Source organism: Oncorhynchus masou, chromosome 28, assembly GCF_036934945.1.
Source record: "Oncorhynchus masou masou isolate Uvic2021 chromosome 28, UVic_Omas_1.1, whole genome shotgun sequence".
Classification (NCBI taxonomy): Eukaryota; Metazoa; Chordata; class Actinopteri; order Salmoniformes; family Salmonidae; genus Oncorhynchus; species Oncorhynchus masou.
The window spans coordinates 59,841,061-59,868,388 of NC_088239.1; the positions used below are offsets into that span (position 1 = coordinate 59,841,061).

General features: G+C 44.4%; 2 protein-coding genes across 4 annotated transcripts; one reads left to right on the forward strand and one right to left on the reverse strand.

Moving 5' to 3' along the window:
• The first annotated feature begins 1,217 nt into the window (after positions 1 to 1,217).
• lman2la (lectin, mannose-binding 2-like a) lies at positions 1,218 to 17,246 on the forward strand. Of its 3 annotated transcripts, none has more exons than XR_010452098.1 (8): positions 1,218 to 1,439; positions 5,257 to 5,359; positions 5,488 to 5,605; positions 5,712 to 5,774; positions 6,180 to 6,212; positions 6,513 to 6,616; positions 12,477 to 12,579; positions 14,851 to 17,246. XR_010452098.1 is itself a non-coding variant. In XM_064942787.1 (7 exons), exons 3-7 carry the CDS (start codon positions 5,558 to 5,560, stop codon positions 14,855 to 14,857), a joined length of 255 nt encoding a protein of 84 aa, XP_064798859.1. In that variant the 5' UTR covers positions 1,218 to 1,439; positions 5,257 to 5,359; positions 5,488 to 5,557; the 3' UTR covers positions 14,858 to 17,246. The 3 variants fall into 3 exon arrangements, 1 of the variants encoding a protein (XP_064798859.1); XR_010452099.1 differs by having other exon boundaries at positions 6,186 to 6,212; XM_064942787.1 differs by lacking the exon at positions 12,477 to 12,579.
• A 552-nt stretch (positions 17,247 to 17,798) lies between these two features.
• Positions 17,799 to 25,950, reverse strand: wbp1 (WW domain binding protein 1). Its single transcript, XM_064942788.1, is given in 5 exon segments — positions 17,799 to 23,932; positions 23,935 to 23,982; positions 24,247 to 24,414; positions 24,664 to 24,766; positions 25,692 to 25,950. Coding segments are annotated over 5 exon segments (810 nt in total). The 5' UTR covers positions 25,755 to 25,950; the 3' UTR covers positions 17,799 to 23,504.
• Between the last annotated feature and the right edge of the window lie 1,378 nt (positions 25,951 to 27,328).

Genomic DNA, 27,328 nt, shown 5'->3' on the forward strand with positions numbered 1-27,328 from the left:
TTTGACACAAGTTAAACAATTTAACGGCAATGCTACCATAAACTAATTGAGTGATTAATTGATTGAGTGTATGTAAACTTCTAACCCACTGGGAATTTGATGAAAGAAGTAAAAGCTGTAATAAATAATTTTCTCTACTATTATTCTGACATTTCACATTCTTAAAATAAAGTGGTGATCCTAACTGACCTAAGACAGGGAATTTTTGCTATGATTAAATGTCAGGAATTGTGAAAAAACTGAGTTTAAATGTATTTGACTAAGGTGTATGTAAACTTCCGACTTCAACTGTATGTGGTAGTGGTGGAGTCGGGACCTGAGGGCACACAGTCTGTGAATGTATTGTGATGTTTTTAAAATTGTATAAAGTGCCTTAATTTCACTGGGGATCTATAATAAATACAAATGCAAAAATGTTAGGATGTATAAGTTATCCTGTACGAGCTTTTGTACCGAATACATTACGTTGTTACAGGTGTCAAGCTTATGGGCATGTGGCAGCAGTGTTTCGGGGGAAGGTCCTAGGTGTGAGAAGTATGTAGAAGGGCATGAGACAAAAGAATGTGGAGCATTAAGGAAAGTTGTGGTATGTGTTAATTGTAGGGGTGCCCATGGAGCTGGGGATCAGAAATGTCCCGTGTGAGAGAGGCTGGTTGAGGTTTCCAGGGTCAGAGTAGTGCAGAAGTAGTCATATGCTGAGGCAGTGAAGAAAGTAGAGGAAGATGGGTCAAGGGGGAGGGATCCTGAGAGGAGTGGTGTGAGTAGTAGATTTGTACAGTATAGAGGGATAGGCCAAGAAGTGATATATGTTTCAGTAAGATTGGATTTAATGCATTTATAGCAATGGTTATCAACTGTACTGCTGGGATGGAATGTAAGTCGCAGAAAATTGAGGTTGTGGTGGCAGCTGCCGAGAGGTATTTGGGTGTGCGAGATTTGACATCAGAAGAGGTACAGGGTGTGTTAAGTGGTGGTGTCACATCCTTTCAGGTTGTTGACTTGAGGTAGGACTAAATAGATTTAAATAGTGGTTTAGGGTGGTGCTATTTTCTTTGTGTGATTGTAGTATTAGATGGTAGAGTGTTTGTTTATTTATTCAAATTTTAAATAAAAGTATGAGGGAGTTGTATTCCAGTCTAGTAGGTGGCGGTAATGAAACATTTATTGGATGCCAACTGCCATTAAACCTCATCAAAGAAGAAGAATAACGTGGTTGAAGTAGAATATCTTTGGTTGAATGAGTGGAGTCGCAAACGATGATGGCCGCCATGATAAACAAGAACTGCCAGATACTTTGATTCGTCAGACTCTGGCTCTAAAATTATATTGGACTTTTGTGTTTCTTCTTATTTTAGCAGGTCGATCTTTTGCTGAAGATGGGCATTATGAAATGGAGGAGTTTCTGAAAAGGGAGCATTCATTGTCAAAGCTCTATCAAGGTAGCTAAATTGTGCAGGATCATTATTATTATTATTATTATTATAGACCTCTTTCTGTGTTTGCAAAAATTGCCATACCACTCCAGGACAATATGGTCAAGTTGGTGGCAGACCAAGGGGGAGTTCTTATTGCGCGCCAAAAACGCCTCTATTTACATATTGATTATACGTGAATTTCACACTACTTTGGGATTATAGTTGGTTTGTAAACCTTGTATGAAATTCCTGCTAAATATAATGTTCATGTCATCTTCGCAAATCAACCGAATTAACGTTATACTTAAACACCTCAGCCAGTAAAATTGCTCTTTGACAAGCTTTTGCTACAGCTTATATCAATGAGCGTTAGCATTGTAGTAAACACCTGCTGTTTCCAAAATAGTGAATTTGCAAAGGTCACAACCAAATATGCAAGCAATAATCAAAATATAATTGTGCGACATTGCGACAATGTTATACTGACTGTTAAATGTTGGTTATAAGATTAATACTTTCCTCCCACTCCATCAAAAGTATATTCCTATCTATAGTGAATAGGTTTGTTTTATATAAACTCAGCAAAAAAGAAACGTCCTCTCAATGTCAACTGTGTTTATTTTCAGCTAACTTAATTAACATATGTAAATATTTGTATGAACATAACAAGATTCAACAACTGAGACATAAGCTGAACAAGTTCCACAGACAGGTGACTAACAGAAATGGAATAAGGTCTCCCTAAACAAAGGGGGGGGTCAAAATCAAAAGTAACAGTCAGTATCTGGTGTGGCCACCAGCTGCATTAAGTACTGCAGTGCATCTCCTCCTCATGGACTGTTCGTTCTGTGAGATGTTACCCCACTCTTCCACTAAGGCACCTGCAAGTTCCCGGACATTTCTGTGGGGAATGGCCCTAGCCCTCACCCTCCTATCCAACAGGTCCCAGAAGTGCTCAATGAGATTGAGATCCGGGCTCTTCGCTGGCCATGGCAAACACTGACATTCCTGTCTTACAGGAAATCACGCACATAACGAGAAGTATGGCTGGTGGCATTGTCATGTCAGGATGAGCTTGCAGGAAGGGTACCACATGAGGAAGGAGGATGTCTTCGTTGTAACGCACAGCGTTGAGATTGCCTGCATTGACAACAAGTTCAGTCCAATGATGCTATGACACACTGCCCCAGACCATGACGAACCCTCCACCTCCAAATCGATCCCGCTCCAGAGTACAGGCCTCGGTGTAATGCTCATTCCTTCGACAATAAACGTGAATCTGACCATCACCTCTGGTGAGACAAAACCGCGACTTGTCAGTGAAGAGCACTTTTTGCCAGTCCTGTCTGGTCCATGTGCCCATATGTAATGTTGTTGCCGGTGTTGTCTGGTGAGGACCTGCCTTACAACAGGCCTACAAGCCCTCAGGCCAGCCTCTCTCAGCCTATTGCGGACAGTCTGAGCACTGATGGAGGGATTGTGCGTTTCTGGTGTAACTCAGGCAGGTGTTGCCATCATATACCTGTCCCGCAGGTGTGATGTTCAGATGTACCGATCCTGTGCAGGTGTTGTTACACGTGGTCTGCCACTGCGAGGACGATCAGCTGTCCGTCCTGTCTCTGTAGCGCTGTCTTAGGCGTCTAACAGTATGGACATTGCAATCTATTGCCCTGGCCACATCTGCAGTCCTCATGCCTCCTTGCAGCATGCTTAAGGCACGTTCTCGCAGATGAGCAGGGACCCTGGGCATCTTTCGTTTGGTGTTTTTCAGAGTCAGTAGAAAGGCCTCTTTAGTGTCCTAAGTTAACTGTGACCTTAATCGCCTACCGTCTGTAAGCTGTTAGTGTCTTAATGACCGTTCCACAGGTGCGTGTTCGTTAATTGTTTATGGGTCATTGAACAAGCACGGGAAGCAATGTTTAAATCCTTCACAATAAAGATTTTTACGAATTATCTTTGAAAGACAGGGTCCTGAAAAAGGGATGTTTCTATTTTTGCTGAGTTTATGTCAGAGGTCGACCGATTATGATTTTTCAACGCCGATACCGATTATTGGAGGACCAAAAAAAGCTGATGCCGAGTAATCGGCCGATTTAAAAAAAATAATAATAATAAAAAAATTGTTTTTATTTATTTATTTATTTGTAATAATGACAATTACAACAATACTGAATGAACACTTATTTTAACTTAATACATCAATAAAAATCCATTTCGCCTCAAATAAATAATGAAACAAGTTCAATTTGGTTTAAATAATGCAAAACAAAGTGTTGGAGAAGTAAAAGTGCAATATGTGCCATGTGAAAAAGTTAACGTTTGAGTTCCTTGCTCAGAACATGAGATCATATGAAATGAGACTTCAATATTCCAAGGTAAGAGGTTTTAGGTTGTAGTTAATATAATATTTTTAGGACTATTTCTCTCTATACCATTTGTATACAATTTGTATTTCATATACCTTTGACTATTGGATGTTCTTATAGGCACTATAGTATTGCCAGTGTAACAGTATAGCTTCCGTCCCTCTCCTCGCACCTACCTGTGCTCGAACCAGGAATACATCGACAACAGCCACACTCAAAGCAGCATTACCCATCGCTCCACAAAACCAAGGGGAATAACTACTCCAAGTCCCAGAGCGAGTGACGTTTGAAACTATTAGTGCGCACCCCGCTAACTAGCTAGCCATTTCACATCCGTTACACCAGCCATTAGGCTGATAGGCTTGAAGTCATAAACAGCGCTGTGCTTGTGAAGAGCTGCTGGCAAAACGCACAAAAGTGTTGTTTGAATGAGCCTGCTGCTGCCTACCATAGCTCAGTCAGACTGCTCTATCAAATCATAGACTTAATTATAACATAACACACCAAAATACGAGCCTTTGGTCATTAATATGGTCGAATCCGGAAACTATCATTTCGAAAACAAAACGTTTATTATTTCAGTGAAATACGGAATTGTTCGGTATTTTATCTAATGGGTGGCATCCCTAAGTCTAAATATTCTTGTTACATTGCACAACCTTCAATGTTATGTCATAATTACGTAAAATTACGTAAAATTCTGCCAAATTAGTTCGCAATGAGCCAGGCTGCCCAAACTGTTGCATATACCCTGACTCTGCGTGCAATGAACGTAAGAGAAGTGACACAATTTCATCTGGTTAAATTTGCCTGCTAACCTGGAATTCTTTTAGCTAAATAGGTTTAAAAATATATACTTCTGTGTATTGATTTTAAGAAAGGCATTGATGTTTATGGTTAGGTACAGTGGTCTAACGATTGTGCTTTTTTTTAAATCATCTCCCAGCGTTGCATCGATTATATGCAACGCAGGACACGCTAGATAAACTAGTAATATCATCAACCATGTGTAGTTATAACTAGTGATTATGATTGATTGATTGTTTTTTACAAGATAAGTTTAATGCTATCTAGCAACTTACCTTGGCTTCTACTGCATTCGTGTAACAGGCAGGCTCCTCGTGGAGTGCAATGAGAGGCAGGTGGTTAGATCATTGGACTAGTTAACTGTAAGGTTGCAAGATTGGATCCCCCAAGCTGAGAAGGTGAAAATCTGTCGTTCTGCCCCTGAACAAGGCAGTTAACCCACCGTTCCTAGGCCATCATTGAAAATAAGAATGTGTTCTTAACTGACTTGCCTAGTAAAATAAAGTTATTAAAATATATATATATATAAATATTTAAATCGGCAAAATCAGCGCCCAAAAATACCGATTTCCGATTGTTATGAAAACTTGAAATTGGCCCTATTTAATTGGCCATTGCGATTAATCGGTCGACCGCTAGTTTGTGTGTTCATGTGTGGGTTCCTCCAGCTCCTCCCATTAGGAATTGATGGGCGACGCCATGGTAACCACAGAGCAGGTGCGCCTCACATCTGACATGCAGAGCAAGCAGAGGGCAGTGTGGAGCCACATTGTGAGTAGCCTTTAGAACACTGCACACTGTTATTATGTCTACATAAATGATACTTATTCTCTCTATGCATATCACATTTTGCATGGCTTTGTCTAAATTGTCATATCTATGTGTGTTTGTGTGTCCAGCCCTGTCACCTAAGGGCCTTGGAGTTACAAATGCACTTTAAGATTCATAGCCAAGGAATGAAGAATCTTAATGGGGATGTACTGGCGATTTGGTACACCAAGGAGCACATGCAGGAAAGTACTGTCCCAACAATGTAGTTCCAACAGAAATATCACAGCGTAGGTGCAATGCAACTGTATAAATACATTTATGTTGTTGTGTCGGTCCTGTGTTTGGAAACCAGGACCTCTTCACAGGGCTGGGTGTGTTGGTGGACTCGTACCCCAATGAGGAAAAACACCTGGAGGTATGTGCATATATCTGCCAGCCTCTTCTGTGTGTTTCTGTGGAGTGTAGGAGTAGCTACAGTACTGTTCCATGTTATGTCACATTATATAATAGGACTTTTATCTCAACTACTTCCTGTTTTTTTTCCCACTCATTGTGCTGTCTGGCAGGGGTGTTTATTTATGTGTCATATCCTGTCAAATCTGGATTAACATGTCCTGATCTTCCTGTGCTCCGAGAGGGGCTTTAGACAACTGACACCCAACACATCCCACCTCAATACAGACGTGTGTCATACAAGCAAGCCAATACAGTGGAATATTTATGAGGTATTGTTGGAACGTTTGCTTGGGCAGGGCTCACAGACCTGTGTAAAGGGCCTTGTCTTGTGTTGTGCTCCTCTGTTTTGTGCATCCCTATGGAGGCGCAGAAGATGAGGTACACCACACGCACACAGGTACCCAATGTTTGGACCACCCACCTCTCATACCAAAAGCTCCCCATACCCCTCTCCTTAGCCACTCCCATCAACCCATAATGAGCTTGCTTCCCCATGTTGTTGTTGTTTATTACCCAGTAACATTTCTTTGCACCTTGTGTATAATTAGCATTTGCATGACTCGGGGATCAGGCAAAGGATAAGGTAAATTGTACCAGCAGTATTGTATTGTTGTGACTGCTGTATCTTTTACCTGTTCTCCTTCTCTCTCACTGTTTTCTGTGTCTCACTCCTTTATTTTTTCACAACTTCCAACAGAGGATCTACCCCTTTGTGTTGGCGATGGTGTCTGTACCGCCATGCTGCGCAACCACAATCACAACACTTTCATCTTCATCAGATACGTCCGCTGCAGGCCCACGGTGAGAATACACACACTCATTTTAAAGGCTCAACGAAATATCACTATCCAAGTTATTGTGTAATAACTATATAAATAATGATGTAATCCGAGATGCATGTTGGGTCACTCTGGAGTCTGAGAAAACAGTTTTGTTGAAGTGAATTGTTTTAATACATGTCAAGTATATTATGCCTTGTATAACGGCTTTCGTGTGGTGGAAGAGAAGCGGACCAAAATGCAGCGTGGTATCTTTGAGACATGTTTAATGACGATGAATACGAACAATACAAAAACAACAAACGGAACGTGAAAACCTATACAGCCTATCTTTTTATTTTATTTTTTATAAAAAATAATTTACCTTCAATACCATTCATTCTTTACAACTCATAATTTTCATACATACTCCAATAATGGTATTTTAATTTTAACAAAACAAAAACCCCAAACAAAACCTCAGGGGAGCATCTTCCCTCCCATTCACCCTACAAACTACCTTTCCCTATCTCCCCGTCCCTAATCTATCCCCTTACAAATCTAAATGACACCCAGCCCTAAACCCCCCTTCCACCTCTCCCGAGCAGCATGCTGCCCCCACTTCCTCTCCTCCCTCTTCATCCTGCCCCTCAAATCTTCTTCCACCCTCCTCACTATCCCTTCCACCCCCCAATCTCTCCCTGTCTTCAACATGTTCTGCCTGGCTTCCCACAGCCCCTGTTTAAAGAGACTCATGAGAAGCCAGAGCAGAAACCTGTCCCTATCCGTCCCTCTCGCTTTCCCTACACCTCTCTCTAACCTGGCCCACATCAATACAAAATCCCCCCTTACCAAACCTAACAACACCTGTGCCCTAGCCCATACTACTCCGGCAAAGGCACAGTCCGAAAAGAAATGGCGCACAGTCTCCTCCCTGCCACAAGAGGATCTTGGACAGGTGGGGGATTGCACCAAACTATACCGGTACATGATGGAACGTACCGGCAAGCACTTATGGAGGCTCAACCAATTCAGGTCCTTGAGCCTGTTGTCCAGACCCCGCGCCTGCACTCCCTCCCAGACCACTTCCGAGATGCCCACTACTGGCGCCGGACTCCCTGCCTTTCTGACCTCCTCGTACAGGTGCCTGTGATCTAAACCTACTCGGGCAACTTCAACCTCAGGTTGCGCACGCAGCCACTTGGCCGCATGACCAAAGTGCCACGGCAGCTGTTCCGCCCGAGGACCCGTGTTAGACCACACCATTACGCTTCTCGCCTGATACGAGAAGAACACCCGCAGGAGGTAACCGGATGGGTGTATCACTGGATGAGCAAGCTCCGTTAACAAGAAAGAAACAAAAATTGCGTCCAGCTTGAGGGGGAAATGTGGTACCCCCTTACCTCCCTCCCCGATGGGACAGATCATGCGTGCCCTGGCGACCCACTCGCACCTGCCACTCCACATGAACTGAAACACAAGCCTCACTAGAGGCCTCCTCAGACAAGCCGGCAATGGGTAGATGTACGCCAAATACAAAAGAGACGGCAACACATCCACCTTTAGGACCAGGACTTTGCCCACAAAAGACAAATTCCTAGCCTTCCACATTGCTAGCTTCCTCTGTACCACTGCGATACGCATGTTCCAGTTTAGCGTCGCTGAGCCGGAGGTCTCAAAATGGACCCCGAGAATCCTCAGGGCCCCCTCACAGAGAGAGAACCCCCCAGGCACATCCGTTCTACCGCGCCATCTTCCGAAAAACTTGACGGAAGACTTTGCATGGTTCAGAACTGCTCCCGACGCTCGGGTGAAATCCCCAAAGATGGCAAGGGACCTTGTCAGGCACGAGTCCTTGCACAGCAGCAAGGAAGTGTCATCGGCGTACTGCGTCATCTTAACACGCAGCCCACCACTTCCAGGGATCAACAAGCCTTCCACCCCTGTGTCTGCCCTAATGGCAGCCCCCAGAGGCTCCATGTACAGAACGAAGAGGAGAGCCGAGAGTGGGCACCCCTGCCTGACCCCAGACGAGAGGTCAAAAACATCACCCAAGTGACTATTTACACTAACTCGGCACCCCGCTCCGACATATGATGTACGAATCCATCCTATGAACTTCTCCCCAAATCCTAATCGATCTAACACTCTGAATAAAAAGGATCTATTCACGCGATCAAAGGCTTTCGCCTGATCTAGCGCTGCTACCATTAAAGGCAGTCCTCTATCTTCAACCCAAGCGATGGAGTCCCTGATTAACTGTAGGTTCCATCTAATAGAGCGGCCCTCTACCCCGCACGTCTGATCCTCATGGACGACGTAGGGAAGGGCTGTGCGCAACCGGTCTGCTAAAACCTTTGCAAGTAGCTTGTAATCTACACACAGCATGGTCAACGGCCGCCAGTTGCCAAGGTCTGTTACTTCCCCCTTCTTATATAAAAGTGACAGCACACCAACAGCCATTGATCCCCCCCGGGACCCCCGTCTCAAGGATGGCCTTCAAGACTTTGAGGACCACTGGTCCAAGTATACCCCAAAACTTGAGATAAAACTCAGCCGGCAGCCCATCCATCCCAGGCACCTTCCCTTTTCCCATCCTCCTAAGAGTGCTCTCAACCTCTTCTAGTGAAATCTGGGCCTCCATCACTTCTCTAATGTCCTCCGGCAACCACCTGGACAAGTGTTCTAAAAACTCATTTCCCTGCTCTACATCTATTTCACTTTCCTTAAATAAACCTTGGAAATGATCAGTTGTCACCCTGACCATATCCTCTGGTTCTCTAACTATACTACCATTTTCTTCCCCAACGCCATGCATTACCTTCCTACTCTGTCTGGCCCTAACCGACTTAAAGAACATAGCAGAACAAGTCTCATTATGTTCTAGAAAGCCGCTATGCGCACACTCCAGGAAAGCTCGAGCCTTCCGCTCCTGCAACTCCCTGAGCTGCGCCTTTAGGGTTGCGGATCTCTCCCAGTCAAACGACCCGCCGAGGTTGCCTGCCTCGTACTCGAGTTCAATTAACCTTTGGATACGATCCACCTCCCTCCTCTCCTCCCTTTTTTCCTCTTGCAATACCCTATTATAAAAGCCCTAATCCTCACCTTAACTAATTCCCACCACTCTAACACCCCCTCGCACATGGACCGGAGGCCTTCAAGCCTCCAAAAAAAAAAAAAAAACCCGTCAACAAAAGCCTGCTCCTCCAGCACATCCCGATCTAACTTCCAGTACCCCTACCAAAGAGGCAGACTGGCGACCCCACCTGCAGGAGCACCCCGTTGTGATCCGAAAAGAAAACAGGCAACAGCCGCCCAGACAACTTACCCAAAGACCTGGGTACAAAAATATAGTCGAGCCTCCGCTCAACCCCCCTGGAGTTGCGCCATGTAGGACCGGCCATTTTCGGAGTAGTGTGCAGACCACCATCTACCAGACCATGGCAAGCCATTAGCCCGGCAATGGCGCCTGCACTGCTATCCCCCCTATTCCTAAATCTGTATTAAAATCCCCCCTATCACTAATTTCCTATTTGTGACACACAGGGGCGTCAGACAGTCCACCATCTCCCTCCTGTCTGCCACCACCTGTGGCCCATACACCACCACTAATCTAAATTTACAATCCCTTATCGTGACATCCACCCCTATAACCCTCCCCTGCATTACCACAAAAGAATCCTCCACTTTTACCTCCCTGTGCCCACACAAAATCCCTACCCCCGATGAGTGCACCCCCCCAATACCCCAAACTGACTCCCCCTTGTCCCACTCCCTCTTAAACCTACTAACATCCCCTCCATCCCTCAGGTGAACCTCCTGTAAAAAACAAAAATCAAACCCCACACCCTCCAAATAACTAAAAACCCCCCTCCCCTTAACGAAATCCCTTAAACCCCTTACATTTAAACTAACAAAAGTAAAATTAGACCCCATGAAAGAATAAAATAAAAACATGTAATACACTCAAATTCTAAACTCAGACAGAAAAAAAAAAAAAAACAGGAGACTCACCCGATGCTCCCCTGCTCCATATCTACCGGTGAGAACACCATCCGTACTCCCGACATCCCCCCCTCTTCCTCCATCTCACCAACCCAGGATGCAGGAATAGTGTTTGTCTCCGGTGTTCCCTGCACCCTGGGTCTACCCCCACACCCCTCCCCCTCCCCAGCGCTGCAGCTGGATTGGAAAAAAATTGGGGAGGCTGTCCCCAAACAAAAAAACTCCCCACCTCCTCCTGTACCCAGTCCTGAGTCTTGTTAGGTGTGTCCCCACCCAACAGAAGTTGAGGGCCTGGGGAAACCAGCAGCAATCCAGAAGTTTCTCCCACCCCCATCACTCTCTTGGCCATCCCCTCCCTCTCACTGTCGGCCAATCGCACCCTCCTCTTCATTCTCTTCTTTGGTGATGGCGGCAGTGGAGAGATACCACCCTCCCCCCCCCACCAGCTCCTCCACCATACCCCTCATCTCTTCCACCAGGGCACTTTCCCCCCAGTCCACTTGCTCTTCCACCGTCTCCTTCTCCAACACTCCTCCCTCGCTTTCTTCTCTCTCATGCTCCTCCACTCGGTTGCCTTCTTCCGCCACTTTTCCTGGTTCTCCTACTCCCGTGCCTTCTGTTTCCTTCTCTCTTCCATCCGCTGCTTCTTGCTCCTCTTCCTTCCTTGTGGCCTTCCCCTCTGGACCTGTACTCTGGTCATGAGGCGTGCTTCCTTCCCCTCCTCTTCTTCCCCCATCCCCCGCTCCTGCTCCCCCCCCAGCTGCAGACGCATATGACCTCTGACGAGCCGGGCACCCCCGCCACAGGTGTGCTGACGAGCCACACCCGTGGCACGCCTTAGGCTTGTCACAATCCCTCGCCTCGTGTTCCTCAGATCCACAAAATCTGCATTTTCTCGTGCTACAGGAGGCGAAAATGTGGCCGTAGGCCATACAGCGCCTGCAAAATGGGGGCTGACGTGCATAAAACAACGTCCCCCTGTCAGCCACTAGGGAGAACATAGCAGGAGGATGGAGGTAGCCACCATGTCCCTTTGGGTCCTCCCTGAGGAGGGCCTGGAAGCCTCTCCTCCCATTCCAAAACCCAAGGGAGTCTTTGAGGTGCCTTGCTGAGGAGACGTTATCCATATATCTCCCCAGAAAGGCCCTCACCTCTTCGTCCTTAACGTATGGGTTGTAAATGTTGACAGTTACAACCCTAAAGTTGTTCTTCGCCAGGCTTGTTATTTCATAGTGGCTCATCGGCCTCTCACCCCCCACTGCTCTTGCCCTTCTCAGGATATCATCGTGTTTCTCCTCTGTATATAGTGCCACGTCGTATGCTCCCTCCAACGAGTTGCCTTGGAAACAAAACACGTCCTTCACCGTCAGCTTTAGAATCCCCATCAATATTATCCTTCCAAAAGTTTCCCGTCCTAAAGGCTCCAACTCCTTTTCCTTCCAAGCAAACCGAATCGTGTTGGCCAGCCCAATCCCAGGGACCGACCGTGTTGATGTATTTTGCACCATCTCCGCAAGGAGAATGGCGCTCGTTCTCTTCTCTTCCAAAACCAGGAAAAAAGAAAGTCCAAAGTGACTGAGCCTATCTGGTGCAACAAACACAGAGACAGGAACAATCACCCACGAAATACTCAAAGAATATGGCTTCCTAAATATGGTTCCCAATCAGAGACAACGATAATCACCTGACTCTGATTGAGAACCGCCTCAGGCAGCCATAGACTATGCTCGACACCCCCAAGACAAAACACGCCACAAAAAACCCATGTCACACCCTGGCCTGACCAAATAAATGCAGACAAACACAATATACTTCGACCAGGGCGTGACACCTTGACTGTACTAGGTAGTGCCTTGGCATACCCTGTGGAGCATACTCCCAATTTCTGTCTCCACTAGATTATGATTGACATGGATGGAGAGACTGCCTGGACATACCGGGGGTGCGGTTGCCTCAAGGGCTACTACTTTGGATCCTCTGCCATCACAGGAGATCTCTCTGGTAGTACTCTCCTCTACTGTGATTGACATAGTGTTAATGAAATGGCATTTACATTAACTGTTTTATTGCCTATGAATTATGACCTAGTTTTAATTTATTGCTTACTTGATGGTGTTTCATTGAGGTGTCTAATTTCCAGTTAGATGTGGCCATCCCAGATTATTATCATGATAAATTGTATTAACTCATTATGACCACACTGCCCAGAATTAAATACATGTGTGTAACGGTTTTCTTCCTGGGAAGGAGAGGAGGACCAAACATCGACGATAAACGAGAACACTACAAAATACAAAACAACAAAAGTGAAAACCGAAACAGTCCTATCTGGTGCAATGACACAAAGACAGAAGACAATCACCCACAAAATACCCAAAGAACATGGCTACCTAAATATGGTTCCCAATCAGAGACAACGACAGACAGCTGCCTCTAATTGAGAACCAATCTAGGCAACTATAGACATACAAAACTACCTAGAAAGGAAACAGCCCCATAAACATACAAAACCCCTAGACCAGGGAAACACATTAGTCCCCCATGTCACACCCTGACCTAACCAAAATAATAAAGAAAACAAAGATAAGTAAGGCCAGGGCGTGACAATGTGATGCATAAGTGAAATTCAGAGGGCATGTAGTCTAATAGGAAACGAAGATATTCGCATAGATTTACATATAGAATTATAATATAGAATTTCTGTGGATATTTTATTGTATTTATTTTTCATTTGAGGTGTTTTTGCTGCAGTTTGCCTTGAATGATAGAAACATTATGTTCCTCACAGACAATCACGATGTGATCTCCCTGAGACTGTACCAGCTGACGGTGTTACGTAGTGAGACCCCTCTACCCAGTGTAGATAACAGACCTACTAAGGCGTAAGGATCGCTCTCACACAAATAGAAGAACATACACATTCATTGGCGTTACCCTATTTGGGTAACACAGTTTTTCTTGGTGAAAAGCTAAACTACAAATGCATACTATCAAATTATTAGGTTAAACAATTAGAGCTCCTTAACCAACTCAGTGACCTTATGGTTAGTGTCTGCCCTGAGATTGGAAGGTTGGGGGTTTGATCCCCGATCATACCAAAAAATGCCTTTCTGCTTGTCACTCAGCAATAAGGAGATGGATTGGAGATGCCCTGGCCTGCGATAGACTAGTGTCCTGTCCAGGGGGTGTAATTGTACGTCAAGCTGTCCAGGGGGTGTAATTGTACGTCAAGCTGTCCAGGGGGGTATAATTGTACGTCAAGCTGTCCAGGGGGTGTAATTGTACGTCAAGCTGTCCAGGGGGTGTAATTGTACGTCAAGCTGTCCAGGGGGTGTAATTGTACGTCAAGCTGTCCAGGTGGGTGTAATTGTACGTCAAGCTGTCCAGGGGGTGTAATTGTACGTCAAGCTGTCCAGGGGGTGTAATTGTACGTCAAGCTGTCCGGGGGGGTGTAATTGTACGTCAAGCTGTCCAGGGGGTGTAATTGTACGTCAAGCTGTCCGAGGGGGTATAATTGTACATCAAAGCTGTCCAGGGGGTGTAATTGTACGTCAAGCTGTCCAGGGGGGTATAATTGTACGTCAAGCTGTCCGGGGGTGTAATTGTACGTCAAGCTGTCCAGGGGTGTAATTGTACGTCAAGCTGTCCAGGGGGGTATAATTGTACGTCAAGCTGTCCAGGGGGGTATAATTGTACGTCAAGCTGTCCAGGGGGGTGTAATTGTACGTCAAGCTGTCCAGGGGGTGTAATTGTACGTCAAGCTGTCCAGGGGGTGTAATTGTACGTCAAGCTGTCCAGGGGGTGTAATTGTACGTCAAGCTGTCCAGGGGGGTGTAATTGTACGTCAAACTGTCCAGGGAGGTGTAACTGTACGTCAAGCTGTCCAGGGGGGTATAATTGTACGTCAAGCTGTCCAGGGGGGTGTAATTGTACGTCAAGCTGTCCAGGGGGGTGTAATTGTACGTCAAGCTGTCCAGGGGGGTGTAATTGTACGTCAAGCTGTCCAGGGGGGTATAATTGTACGTCAAGCTGTCAAGGGGGGTATAATTGTACGTCAAGCTGTCAAGGGGGGTATAATTGTACGTCAAGCTGTCAAGGGGGGTATAATTGTACGTCAAGCTGTCAAGGGGGCTATAACTGTACATCAAACCAGAACGGCCACCTATGTGCCGCTCTGTTTCCAAGGCTTAGGGCTCCTTGTCACTCTTGTCACCTCAATTGTTTACCTTTTCTATCCATCCTAACATATTTTTCTCTCTTTCGCTCTGTCAGTGGGTGAGAATGAAGAGGGATGGAGTAAAATTGCCATGTTCTTCACCATCCTCTTATCCATGCTGGGCTGTTTCCTGCTCATCGTGGTCGGCCTCGTCGTTTACAGCCACTGGAACAAGAACAGACAAACGCTTCTACTGAGAGGAAGGGAGGCCTGTCATCATAACCTCTATTACTGCAGACTAAGGACAAAACTGCACTAAGACACTGAAATGACTGACGAGACTGAAATGAGACTCCTAAGACACTAGGCCACTGAAATGACTGACAAGACTGAAATGAGAACAAGACAGAGACACTGACCTCTCAATGTAAACCAATATGCTGACAGACAAGCGGTACCCCTGGGACAACACTAGTGAATCCTGGGAAAGACTGAGTAATAGATGGATGCATTTAAACACTACAGCAACAAACCACACTGACCCCTGCCATAAGTAGAGATAGACTGATACCTTTTTACTCCCTGTCCCTACCCCCACCCTCACCAACCAGGCCTTACTCTACACACAAATGTACTGACAATGTGAAAATTACCTGTTGTCATAGTCCAGCGACAAATTGTCCTCCAGGGGGGTAATGGACAAAATCTGAGGTGACACTATATCCAAAAATACTTATTTAGACATGCCCTAGCTGCATGTGAAATTTGGTGTCTTTTATCACAAAACACACCATTTCCCCCCTGCTGGCTACACTGGACTCTGCCATTGCTGGTTTTGTTTTTGTCTTTTTGGGGGTCTGGAGAGATTGATTTATACTGACAGATGAGAATGTCAAAGGGACAAAGTATCCGATGTGTTCTTTCTCGAACAGCCCACATAACCAGCTCCCATTAGCAGAACACTGGCAATTGATGCGTCACTTTTCTGCTTCGCTCTAGAAACAGCATTAGGATAGTTACATGTATGTCATATTTGACTCTATGGCGCTTGCAATCGATGTAAGTCTTTGTGCATTTCAATTGGTTCAGACGGTCTCATACTCTATTGGGGGCTGCAGGTAGCCCAGTGGTTAGAGCGTTGGGCCAGTAACCAAAAGGTTGCTGGATCAAGTCCCCAAGCCGACGAGGTAAAATTCTGTCATTCTGCCCCAGTTAACCCACTGTTCTCCAGTCACTGTGGATGTTGATTAAGGCAGCCCCCCGCACCTCTCTGATTCAGAGGAGTTGTGTTAAATGCTGAAGGCATTGTTGGCTTTCCCTTATTTTGTTAGTTTGAAAGATGTATGGTCGCAAATGGGTTTTATCATGTCTTGTCAATGTACAATAGTTACTGTTACTGAAGGTAATTGAGTTCATTTTAACTCTGTCATGATTGTCACAATTAGGTAGTTTGTTGATTTTATTGTGTATATGACTGTATGAAATGGAAAGGTGAACAATCCCTCTCCCTTCAGGTTGCATGTTCTTAAGGGAATTTATTTAAATTAGTTGCCTGTTCTTTTTATTGTTCCTACTACCGTTTTAACTTTGTCTACATTGCCTGTGTCTTCTAATTGTTATGTGTGGTATACTCAAATTTGTAACTTATGACATGCCTCACATTCTTGCACATGCTATCTATAGTTATATATTACAGGACGAGTCTGAGTTTGGGACTTTCCACAGAAAGTATTGGGTTGGTTGATACTGCGGAAGAGAGCACAAGTGAGGTTTTTCTGCATCTCATGTGTGGTGGAAAAAAACACTACTTTCAAGTCAGACACTTTGTTTCACTGTGTTAGGCTGTGCTCCCTTTGCTTTTCTGTACCGTTTTGTGTCATATTACCAAATAGCCCTCGCCAGTAGTATGGATTCCAGAACAACGTGTACATTGCAGTTTCTCCCAGAATCGACCTCAGAATGCAACCAATAACATTTCAGTAATTTAAGGATTTATATAATCCCTGCTCTGAAAGGGATAGTTGGGAAATGGGACACTGTAGATGCAATCCATTATAATTCCACATGTTCTGCAATATAAACTCACTGAGCCTCACACTGAACCCTGTGTTTTGTCTCCTAATGAACAATGTTTGAAGACCTTGGTGCACTGCTATCAATTACCAATGCAGCCTTTTATCCCTCTTGTTATCTCAGTGTGGGGCGGCAGGTAGCCTAGCAGTTAGAGCATTGGGCCAATAACTGAAAGGTTGTTAGTTAGAATCCTTGAGCCGACTAGGTAAAACAAATGTCCTTGAGCAAGGCACTTAACCTTAATTGCTCCCAGGTTGCTGTCAACGGGTGTCTCAGGAGTGGGCTGTGCAAAAACAAACTAGTTTTACATGTGAAACAGGACAAATATAAGCGCCCCCTATTTGACATTTTTCCACTGAGGAACGTAAAATAGGGGAGATCCTTTACTATGCTGATGGTACACTTGTTTTTGTTGCCATTAAAGAACGATCTTGAGTGACATGAGTTTCCTTACTTGTTGGACTTCTGCTCTGGAGATGGTACTGTAGGTCATTTACATGGAAGTGACCATTCAGAGATGTACTGTGTCGATAGATTGTTCTAATTTCAACCAAATGGTAGGTAATGTTTATCCCTACAAGTCTAGTAATGCTGCAGAGGAAATACCAGTATTATACTCTTCACAAGTCATGTGATTGTATATCATGATAAAACACAAGGTCTGCTTGCTCTGCACTCATTAACTTGAAGCTTTACCCCAGGTATGTCAGGCAAAGTGGGACTATTATATGTGACTGTCTTTGTCCTTAAAGAAGGGCAGGTTAAGAGGCCATGCCTTGGGGTACTCATCAATAATGACAGCCGCATGCTTCAGGCACCATCTCACACTGCCCTTCTGTGCTCCTCCTCCAGATCAATATCTCAACTGCTTCAGATGCCTGTGTGGGGCCACTCCGGCTGAGTGGAGTAGGTTATGCCCTCAGCTAGTCCATCAATGTCAACACTATAGGCTTGAGAAACAGTACGGCATTCAACAAAGTCAGAGCCAAACAACAGTGCCAATGTTTGTTTTATTATACAAAAATAAAATCCAAATTACCCAACAGTACACAGCAGACCCCCAACTAAACCAAAGCATTCAAATGTACCACAAATTTTAGTGTTTTTTTTCCCTACACTTTTTTTGATCGAGATAGGAAAAGGAAAAAAGAACACGAAAGGGTCTGTGATTATGGTCGACCGGTTCCTTCTCTAGCGTGGGTGTTTGTTTTTGCAAAGTCTTTCTACATATGCATCAGCCACAACATCGACATCCGCCTGACATTATCTATGGTTGAGGGAGAAATGAAAGAAACATCTGGGTTTCATGTTGGTTAAACAGAGCCTCCTTAGATTATGTTGTGAGTACATTGTTGCCTTGGTGATGTATGATTACAAGTGCAACCCACCCCTTAGTGAGAGATCATCTAAAACAAACTCCTGGGCTAGCGGAGGTGTACCCTAAACAACCCATTTAAGAGACCTGATCATTTTCTCCACTCGGTTATCTAGCACTGGGATTAGATTTGCTTCCATACTTGATAAAAGGTCACATTCACTATCTTCTATATGAAAAGGTTGGGCAATCAAGGAGAGAAGGCAACCATTAAGTAGTCACTGAAAATGTCTCAAATACAATAAAAACAAGCCATCTCACTGTTTACAAATACACCATGACAGCGCAACACACAAGGGGTGGAACAATGGCAAAGGTACCCACAGGACCAACAGAATAATATTATTCTGAGGAGAGATTAAATAGTATTAATACAACTAAATATAATTCAAAACACTCCTTTAGTTTACACAAGTTAAACAGATGTATTTTTTCTTCATAATAAGCAGGAGTAATATTCTTAGCAGATCAGAATGACAGCAGACTGTACTTCTATCCATGTCACTAAAGACTAACAGAAACAAAAGACAAAATTAACTAGAATGGCTTTATCTTTACTCCCCAACCCACCAAGAGGTAACATGTAGATATACACATTTACTTTCAAAGCATACACACAAAACACACCATAGTAGCAATAAAAACAAAAAAATCAACTGAGGTACACTTGCGACATGTACTGAGAGTAATATTGCATGTACTGGCAACCACACAGAAGAGTTATTGCAGCATATCAATGGGTTTGTTTTTTTTGCATAGGCTAGTCAGTTACAGTACATTACAGAGGAGCGTGGAGCAGAAAAGAGGAACAATTTAGGGTGAAAGGAGGCCTTTGGTGTAGTGAGCAAGGTAAATGAAACAGACAACTGATGGCACTGGTGCTAATGGTAGATTCTGAAAGATGCCAAATACTGATGCCCATTAAAAAAAAGAATGTTTTCTATTCATGACAATAGGATCGCGTGTATGAGACAACGTGTGGGTTGAGTACAGTGATAATTTAGATACAGGCAAACAATCTCAAAAGATAATTGTGTCTGCATGATCTTAAGGATGATATATGCAGAGGCAAAACCCCATCTCACAAAGACAAACATTGGTGTGGGTTGCCACAGTTTCTGTTACCATGCTCGGTATGGTCGGGCCCCCGGAGGAGGGGGGGGGGGTGTCTCATGGTCTAGAGGGATGCAATGAGCCATGGCTAAAGCCCCCATCACTAATCACACCTGGGGCTAGTTACCTCATCAGTGGCCACATACCCAACCTGACACTGATCCTAGCTTGTGCCCTCTGTGCTGGTATATGGTGAGAGGCCATAGGGGACTGGGTGGGGTTTGAGAGATAGAAGAGACCGAGCGAGGGATAAGAGCTTCACGCGCCTCTGTGAACATTGAAACAAAAGCGAACAGAGAACAAAAAGGCCAAAGATGCTTGAAAATATACAAATCGGCCATTATTCACACGAATACTACAAAAGTCCAAAGAATTACGTTCACATATCGCCGGTGTCTGCAACTGTAGGTAAGAGGAAAATTACAGAGCAGATGAATGAAATGGATGGGTGTTTGTCCATGACTGACTGATAGCCCTTTATCTAGGTAAACATGTGAAAGCCAAACAAGAGTTTGCCCAGTAAGTAGTGAGCAATGGGACTGAAACTATGGGTCCCCATTTTCTTTTTCAGAAACATGAAACACCCTCAACGTCATAATCTTAATTTATCTATATTGCATAAAAATAAATGCACTTTAGCATCTACATTTGTCATTCCCCCCCAACCATTCAAAAAACAAACAACTCAGATGAGTACAAGAAAAACTAAAACAAAGGATTTCTTAACATCATTTTGTTTGGTACTAATTCAACATCCTTTCAGGTCAGTTCAAATATCAAACTTATCTAGATCATATCCTTGAAATAAAAATACAATAATAACTAAAGAAAAATGGGGGTGGGGAAGGAGAAAAAAAGTGATCAAATAACCACAGAACCAGGGAGAAGCAGATACACAAGAGTTCTGACTAAACAAATGTTACCTATTCTACATGCCAGCTTTTACAACATATGATCTCGTCTTGTGGTTTCACTCGGATACATTTCCTGCAACTCATAACCACAGTCTAGAATAAGTTGAGCCAATCGATACATCAGACTGAGATAATTTTACACTTCGGACTCCATCTGTATAAAAAGGACTCCTCTGGACTACTAGAAGAAACTATGCACACCATGCTTCAAACATGGGGGAGGGGGGCTAAAACATTTTAGGTTTCTTCCAAAGCACAAGACTGGAATATAAATCGCCTACTCTTCAAACACAGACGCCAAAACACATTTAGTCAACCTGTCCCTAACTACTTATGCCTCAGAAGGAGCACATAAAATGAGTGTTCATATGCCTTCTGAGGGGTATCCTACAAAGCAAGCTAGATCTACTCAGGGTGTTCTAAAGCTAACCAACTTCAGTTAGCTTCACATTACAGCACAGGCTTCCTCTGTACTACGACCATGGATAATATTTAAAATCATTCATATCCCTCAAATAAAGGGGGTGATGACACAATCTTTGCAAGTGGGAGGGAATCTGATTTCATAGACCTTAACTCACAGCCCAGTCATTTCATTCATGATAAGTGGAGTTAGCCGACCTCAGAGCAGGTAAGTGCTGAAGGATTCGTTGCCATAGAAATGTACCTGGCTCAAAGTTGAGCCACCATAGTATTCTAATTCCTGATTCTATGTGAGCCACTTTCGTATGACTGGTTATCCCAAGTTGAACTCAGGACTCACCAAAGGTATCTCGCCAACTCATCAAACCTGCTTCGTAGGATACCCCTCTGTTGTGGTGCACCTTGAGCCTCATGTCTGTTCCCTAGCAACCTACCAAGGCAACTTATGGTGTCTTATCAAAAACATGTTAGTGTCCTAATGTGAGCGGGTGAGTCTTTGTGAGTGCATGACTATCCTCAGCGTTACTTTTATAGTGTCAAGTCTTAACACTTGAAGACAGACAACTTATTGATAGTTGAAATGAATGTCTTTGTCTGTCCTTTTTCATTAGCAGTGAAATAATAAACAGTGCATCAGTCCATAACCTACTTAATCAATAAGTGCTGCATGAAAGCAAATCAATACCCTAAATAATAGAACTATCATATCTTCACTGCCATTTAAAACACACCCAAGACAGCTGGACTTTTGTGCTTATTTTTTAGGTGCAACGGCAGAATAAAACACTCCCGATTCTACGGCTGTGCTTCGACACATGCTGGGCAAGCAACGCACTTCACTGGTTTATCATAACAGTGTGCAGCTGCACTAACAGCAAAGCCAAACCCATCCCACTGAATGGAAAATACCAACACAAATCTGTCACATTGCTTCTACAATGTTCACACCACTGCAAGCCAAGGGCGTATGCAACAGCACATTGCAGGCCCAGTGCAAAGTCATAACATGATGAAACTAGATACATGGGGTCTATACTTAAACCTTGGATCACTCCGTCCAAGTCCCACACGGCCAGGGGACTCGTGGCGGAAAGGGAGTGACACTATCAGACTCCGGCTGCTGCTGGGTAAAAACAGCAGTGATTCATCATTGTCAGCTCGGGGCCAATGGCCTGGGAGTAGTAGACTATATGAAACACGGGCCCGAAAACACACTGTTGCTGACAGGACGAATCAGAACACACATCTACCTACACAGACACACAAATTAATTACTCATGCCCTCTAAACAAGAACCCAGTGCATTTTTTTTAAAGAAAAGTGGTCTAAAGCCTGGTGAGTTGAGTGCACTAACTTACACCAGGGGCCAGGACACTGAGGATACACTAAATAAGACTACACTACTCCACACTCACAGCATCCCTTGGATAAGAGATTCTTTGCCATTGATGTGGGTTATAGTGGCCTCAGCTAAAGCAGGTTTTTAGAGAAGTAATAAAAAGACAAGAAAATGATACAGGACAAAGTACTACACTGCTGAAACTTCAGTCTTCCCACCCTCTGGTTTGTACTTTTATTCCCAACAACATACCCCTTACCACTCGGTGAGACTGTCAGTCCTTCAAAATGCTGCTGACCCCACCACGTTATTTCACCGCCGGTCTGTGAAAACACATACACGGTCGACCACCACAATGCTTTTTATAGATACCAAGTTGCAGGCACAGCGATGGGATATTGTCACGTCTTCAGTTCACTTGGCCAGTCAGACCAGATAATCACACATCAAAACATCCGTTCCAGTCCATTCAATACCTTTCAGTCTGGCCAAGTGTTGACCGGAGTACTGGTGGAGACATGAGGGATGGGTGTAGGAGGGGTGGAGTCTGATGTTATTGGGACACAGTTCAGAAAGACGCTATAAGAGACAGGCACATCTTCACTTCCCAGCCTTTTCTCTGGATTTATTTAACCTTTATTTAACCAGGCAAGTCAGTTAAGAACAAATTCTTATTTTCAATGACGGCCTGGGAACAGTGGGTTAACTGCCTGTTCAGGGGCAGAACGACAGATTTGTACCTTGTCAGCTCGGGGGTTTGAACTCGCAACCTTCCAGTTACTAGTCCAACGCTCTAACCACTAGGCTACACTGCCGCCCCGGATGCAAATAGCCCTGCTGTCACACCACAAGGAAACCAGATGCAGGCCAAGATTACCTCAGGGGTGACATCACTTTGCAGCTGTGTCCTAGATTACACAGTACACACACACACACACAAACCCCTGCAAAAACAAAACAAGTTCTATCCGTAACAGTTTGTATCCCCTGGTCAGGACTGTGTCTGGTAGCATGATCTTATGTTTTGGCCTAGGGATTGATGACCATGGTGGTATGCCATCCTGCCCTGTCCCCACAGAGGTGAAATGTTAGAAGGACCAAAGGAAAAGTTGTCCAGGCTAAACAGTTGCGTGGGAGAGTGAGGGACAAGTGGGTGGGTAGATGTAGTCAATTCTGTACCAGCATCAGCACCTCTTCTTGCCACTTGGTAGATCTCTAGAAGTTGGCATTTTCATCATCACCATTGCAAGAACTAAACAAAGCAGATGAGGGACCATCCATGGGTATTAAAGAATTAAACCGTTAGCCAAACTAAGCATCTTTTAAATAAACTTTGTCATCATTGGCGTCATTTTATGGATCATAACTGACAAGCATGTCAAAGAGCAGGACAACCTGGTTCATTTGGTGAGTCGTTTTGGGACATTTCATTTGCTGGTGGTGTCTGGGTTATTGTTATGATGACAAGGGCACTCCCTCCCTAAAGCGCAGATCCGGCAGCAGCAGCAGCCGCTGGGTGGTTGGTGGTGGAGCTCAGATCAGGCGGTCTCCGGTGCTGGCGGTCTGGCCTTTGGGCTGAGGCCCTGGGGTTCTCTCTTTGTGCCTGATGTGGTGGTGCTCAGAGGCAGAGCAGCAGTCCCCCCTGGCCCCCTGACACACCTGCTCCTCGTCCTCTTCCGGCCCAGAGCTCTCGTCCAGTTGGCACACACACACCTCGATCCCTGAGTCGCCAGTCACATGCCTGCGCCGGGTCACCAGCTCCTCTTCCACCGGTCGTTCTGATTTGCTGGGAGCAGATGTGGATTCCTGGTCTGCTGAGGAACTAGCGGCATGCTCTTCTCTTGGAGTGTCCTCAGTTGGGGGCTCCAGCACCACAGCAGCTTCTGATTGGATGGGGGGCAGTAGGATAGGAGGGGTGGTCTCTGGGGGGATCTCAGAGTAAGGCGGAGGTGGAGTCGGGGATGACCCACCACCTCTTCATAGTCAGGAAGCTTGCAGTCTGTCCAAAACCCTGGGAGTAAATACAAAACAAAAAAACACACTGGAGTCAACCATCTTACCAGTCTAGATAGGGTTAGCCGGTGTTAAACTAATTCACTAATTGTCAGATATGGTTCTGAATCTGCTAAGAACCATCTCCAACTACCAGGCCTAGTTACTGTAAACAGTTAACTCAGAGGGAGAAGTGAAGTAATTTCAGGGCTGTAGGGTCTGGAGGCATCCAGCCCAGTGCAGATGGGGGCAATAAGTGTCCCGTGGGGTTTAAAAGACTCACTCAAGTTGAGGGGAGGAGGGGAGATGAAAGAACTAGAAGCTCCCTGATAGGCCATAAGGCTGATTTCGCGCTGGCGCTGCTCCTGCTGCAGCCGCATCTTGACCCGACGGTGACGGTAGGCACAGCAGCAACTCAGCATTATGATGAGGGTCCACACCAGCCAGAACCCTACACAAAACAATCACATAGTTACATTCTCCACCAAATCATTTCAGCTTATGTTAATTAGGTTTAACGTTATTGATTTCAGCACCAAAACATGTCAAATTAGTGACTAGAAAAAACTAAGTGACACATTCAGAGATTACTATCATGAAGAATAAATCATGGAAATATCGTCAGAAAATAAATATGGGAACGGGGGAAGAGGGACTGAGTGGTGCCAGAAAAGGAGAGAATAAAGGACACTGAACATACACCACAGCTCATAGTAGTAAGTGCAGCACTCTGTCTCCCCGCAGCAGTAGCCCATCTCACACCGGTATTGCTCATTGTTCACTCCAAAACAGAATTCCTTTCCCTAAACAAACACAGGCATGTTATTCAGTGACATCCTACAAAACACAAATGAGGAAAGCTATGTATTATGCATACACAACTGTTTGACATAACTTCACATTGGCATTTACTGCACAAAACACTGTAGAAAGCATGCCTGCAAAGGCACAGACCTACTTTCACTGGGGATGAAAATTGTAGGCACATTCAATGTTCGGAAAATCAAAATAGGTGTTGCAGTGATAGCTAGCTAAGTGACATTTCAGGATGATACAACAATGTCATAGTAGAAGCTACCAAATGACCTCACAAATTAGTTTTAAAAGGTTAGCTAACTACCTTTTTAACTAGGTACTAACGTTACAGAGGTAAGCTAACTAAACATGTTTGGCCAGTAGTTAATGACGGTAACAGCAAGCTATGCATCACTGCCAACAAATAAACAACAGGAAAAACGCAGTTAGCCAGCTAACGTTAACTGGTAATTTAGCATGTTAGCTAGCTATGTTTGTTTACGGGTTTTAGCTAACAGCCAGCAATTTATGTTATTTATTTGTTTTATATACTTCAAATTGTGGCAACTTACTGTATAACAAAATGTCGCCCTATTGTCTACAAATGTTTGAAAGCGTTAACGTTGGCTAACGAGATATTTAGCTGTGGCTAGTTTATCAGCTAGTCTTGAAAGATGTTGCGCTGCAGCTAAATTGGTAGATGGTAAGATTTCGGATAATATCGTATAAGTATTTCAAGCTATAAACATTGTGTAAATATATCAAGAAACACACGATTTGGTCAAACTGATGTCACGCAAAGTTGGAGTTGCTAGCGAGCCCAAGTTCCTTTGTGGGGAAACAAAAAGGCACAATAGAAGGCCTACTTCCAGCTGCAATCCACGGGCTTGGTCGAAAGCGCCAACAGCGCTATGAAAGCAAACTGCCGCTTACCTGTACCAACCAGGTCCCGGTGCAAAGCAGACCAACAATGGATCCCAGTGTTTTCTGTGGCATCTTTCCCCGTTGTTGGCTGAGAACACGACGGGAATCATATAGCAGTTGATCCAGAACTTGTGAAATGAACAGCCAATTCAAACCGTTACGTCCGCGACATAATTTGTCCCTGTCGAAAGGCGTTTGAATTCTCAACCAGAAAATAAGAGTTATATTTTGCACCAGCCACTTGAGGGCGGTGTTGTGTCTATACAACACCAACCGGAGAAGCATTACTTTTGTGCAACTGGTGCGATTTAAACTAGTACCAGAGACAGAACAATGAGCCAGATGTTTCAATCTGAAGCATCCGGTTGGCATGTCCACTCACCACCAAATATGGTCATGAAAGGAAGTCCAGTGGCCGGCAGTGGGAGAAGATTGAGCGATATGGATTTTGGCCGAAATTCTGCTAATTTTCTCATCGATTAAATATTTGATCTCAATACAGTTTTCTGCTCCCAAGAACTAAAATATGTTACTAACACAGTGGACTAAGTTTTGTAGACATTACCATTTGCCAAAGTATTTAAAAGCGCAGTTATTAACCACGCGCACTTCACAGAGTCGACGTTCCCTAACGGAAATATGCAAATAATGCTAGAACAACGCGCCAATAGGATCTCGCTAGCTCTTGCTTGGCTCTGCCACCTCTATGCTTGTTCTGCCCACTATGATTCATTTGCGCCTATTGAAAACGATAGGCTATGGTCTATCTTTGGTTCTTTATATATATATATATATATATATATATATATATATATATATATATATATAGTAGCAAAATAATGGGTAAGATTACGGAGACATAATTTATAGGTCGACAGGTAAGGGTGCTCTCGAGCATCTAGATGGTCTTTACCATTCGGCCATCAGATTTGCCACCAATGCTCCTTATAGGACACATCACTGCACTCTATACGCCTCTGTAAACTGGTCACCTCTGTATACCCGTCCCAAGATCCACTAGTTGCTGCTTATTTATAAAACCCTCTTGGGCCTCACTCCCCCTATCTGAGATATCTACTGCAGCCCTCATCCTCCAAATACAACACCTGTTCTGCCAGTCACATTTTGTTAAAGGTCCCCAAAGCACACACATCCCTGGGTCGCTCCTCTTTTCAGTTTGCTGCAGCTAGCGACTGGAACGAGTTGCAACAAACACTGGATAGTTATACCTTCTGACTGGATGTCAGAAGGTGAATTCACCAATTTGTTAGTCGCTCTGGATAAGAGCGTCTGCTAAATGACTTAAATGTAATGTAAATCTCAATCTCTTCATTCAAAGACTCAAGCATGCACACTCTTACTGACAGTTGTGGCTGCTTGTGTGCTTCTTTCCCTTTGTGCTGTTGTCTGTGCCCAGTAATGTTTGTACTGTTTTGTGCTGCTACCATGATGTGTTGCTACCATGTTGTGTTGCTACCATGCTGTGTTGTCATGTGTTGCTGCCTTGCTATGTTGTTGTCTTAAGTCTCTCTTTATGTAGTGTTGTCTCTCTTGTCGTGATGTGTGTTTTGTCCTATATTTATATTTTATTTTAAAGTTTTAATCCCAGCCCCTGTCCCCGCAGGAGGCCTTTTGCCTTTTGGTAG

Excerpts from the sequence above, each read along its gene's own strand:
- lman2la (XM_064942787.1), top strand. The coding sequence starts at position 5,558 with ATGGGGATGTACTGGCGATTTGGTACACCAAGGAGCACATGCAGGAAA. Across the intron at positions 5,775-6,179 it reads ATGAGGAAAAACACCTGGAG|GCGCAGAAGATGAGGTACAC; the intron begins GTATGTGCATAT and ends ATCCCTATGGAG. Across the intron at positions 6,213-6,512 it reads GGTACACCACACGCACACAG|AGGATCTACCCCTTTGTGTT; the intron begins GTACCCAATGTT and ends AACTTCCAACAG.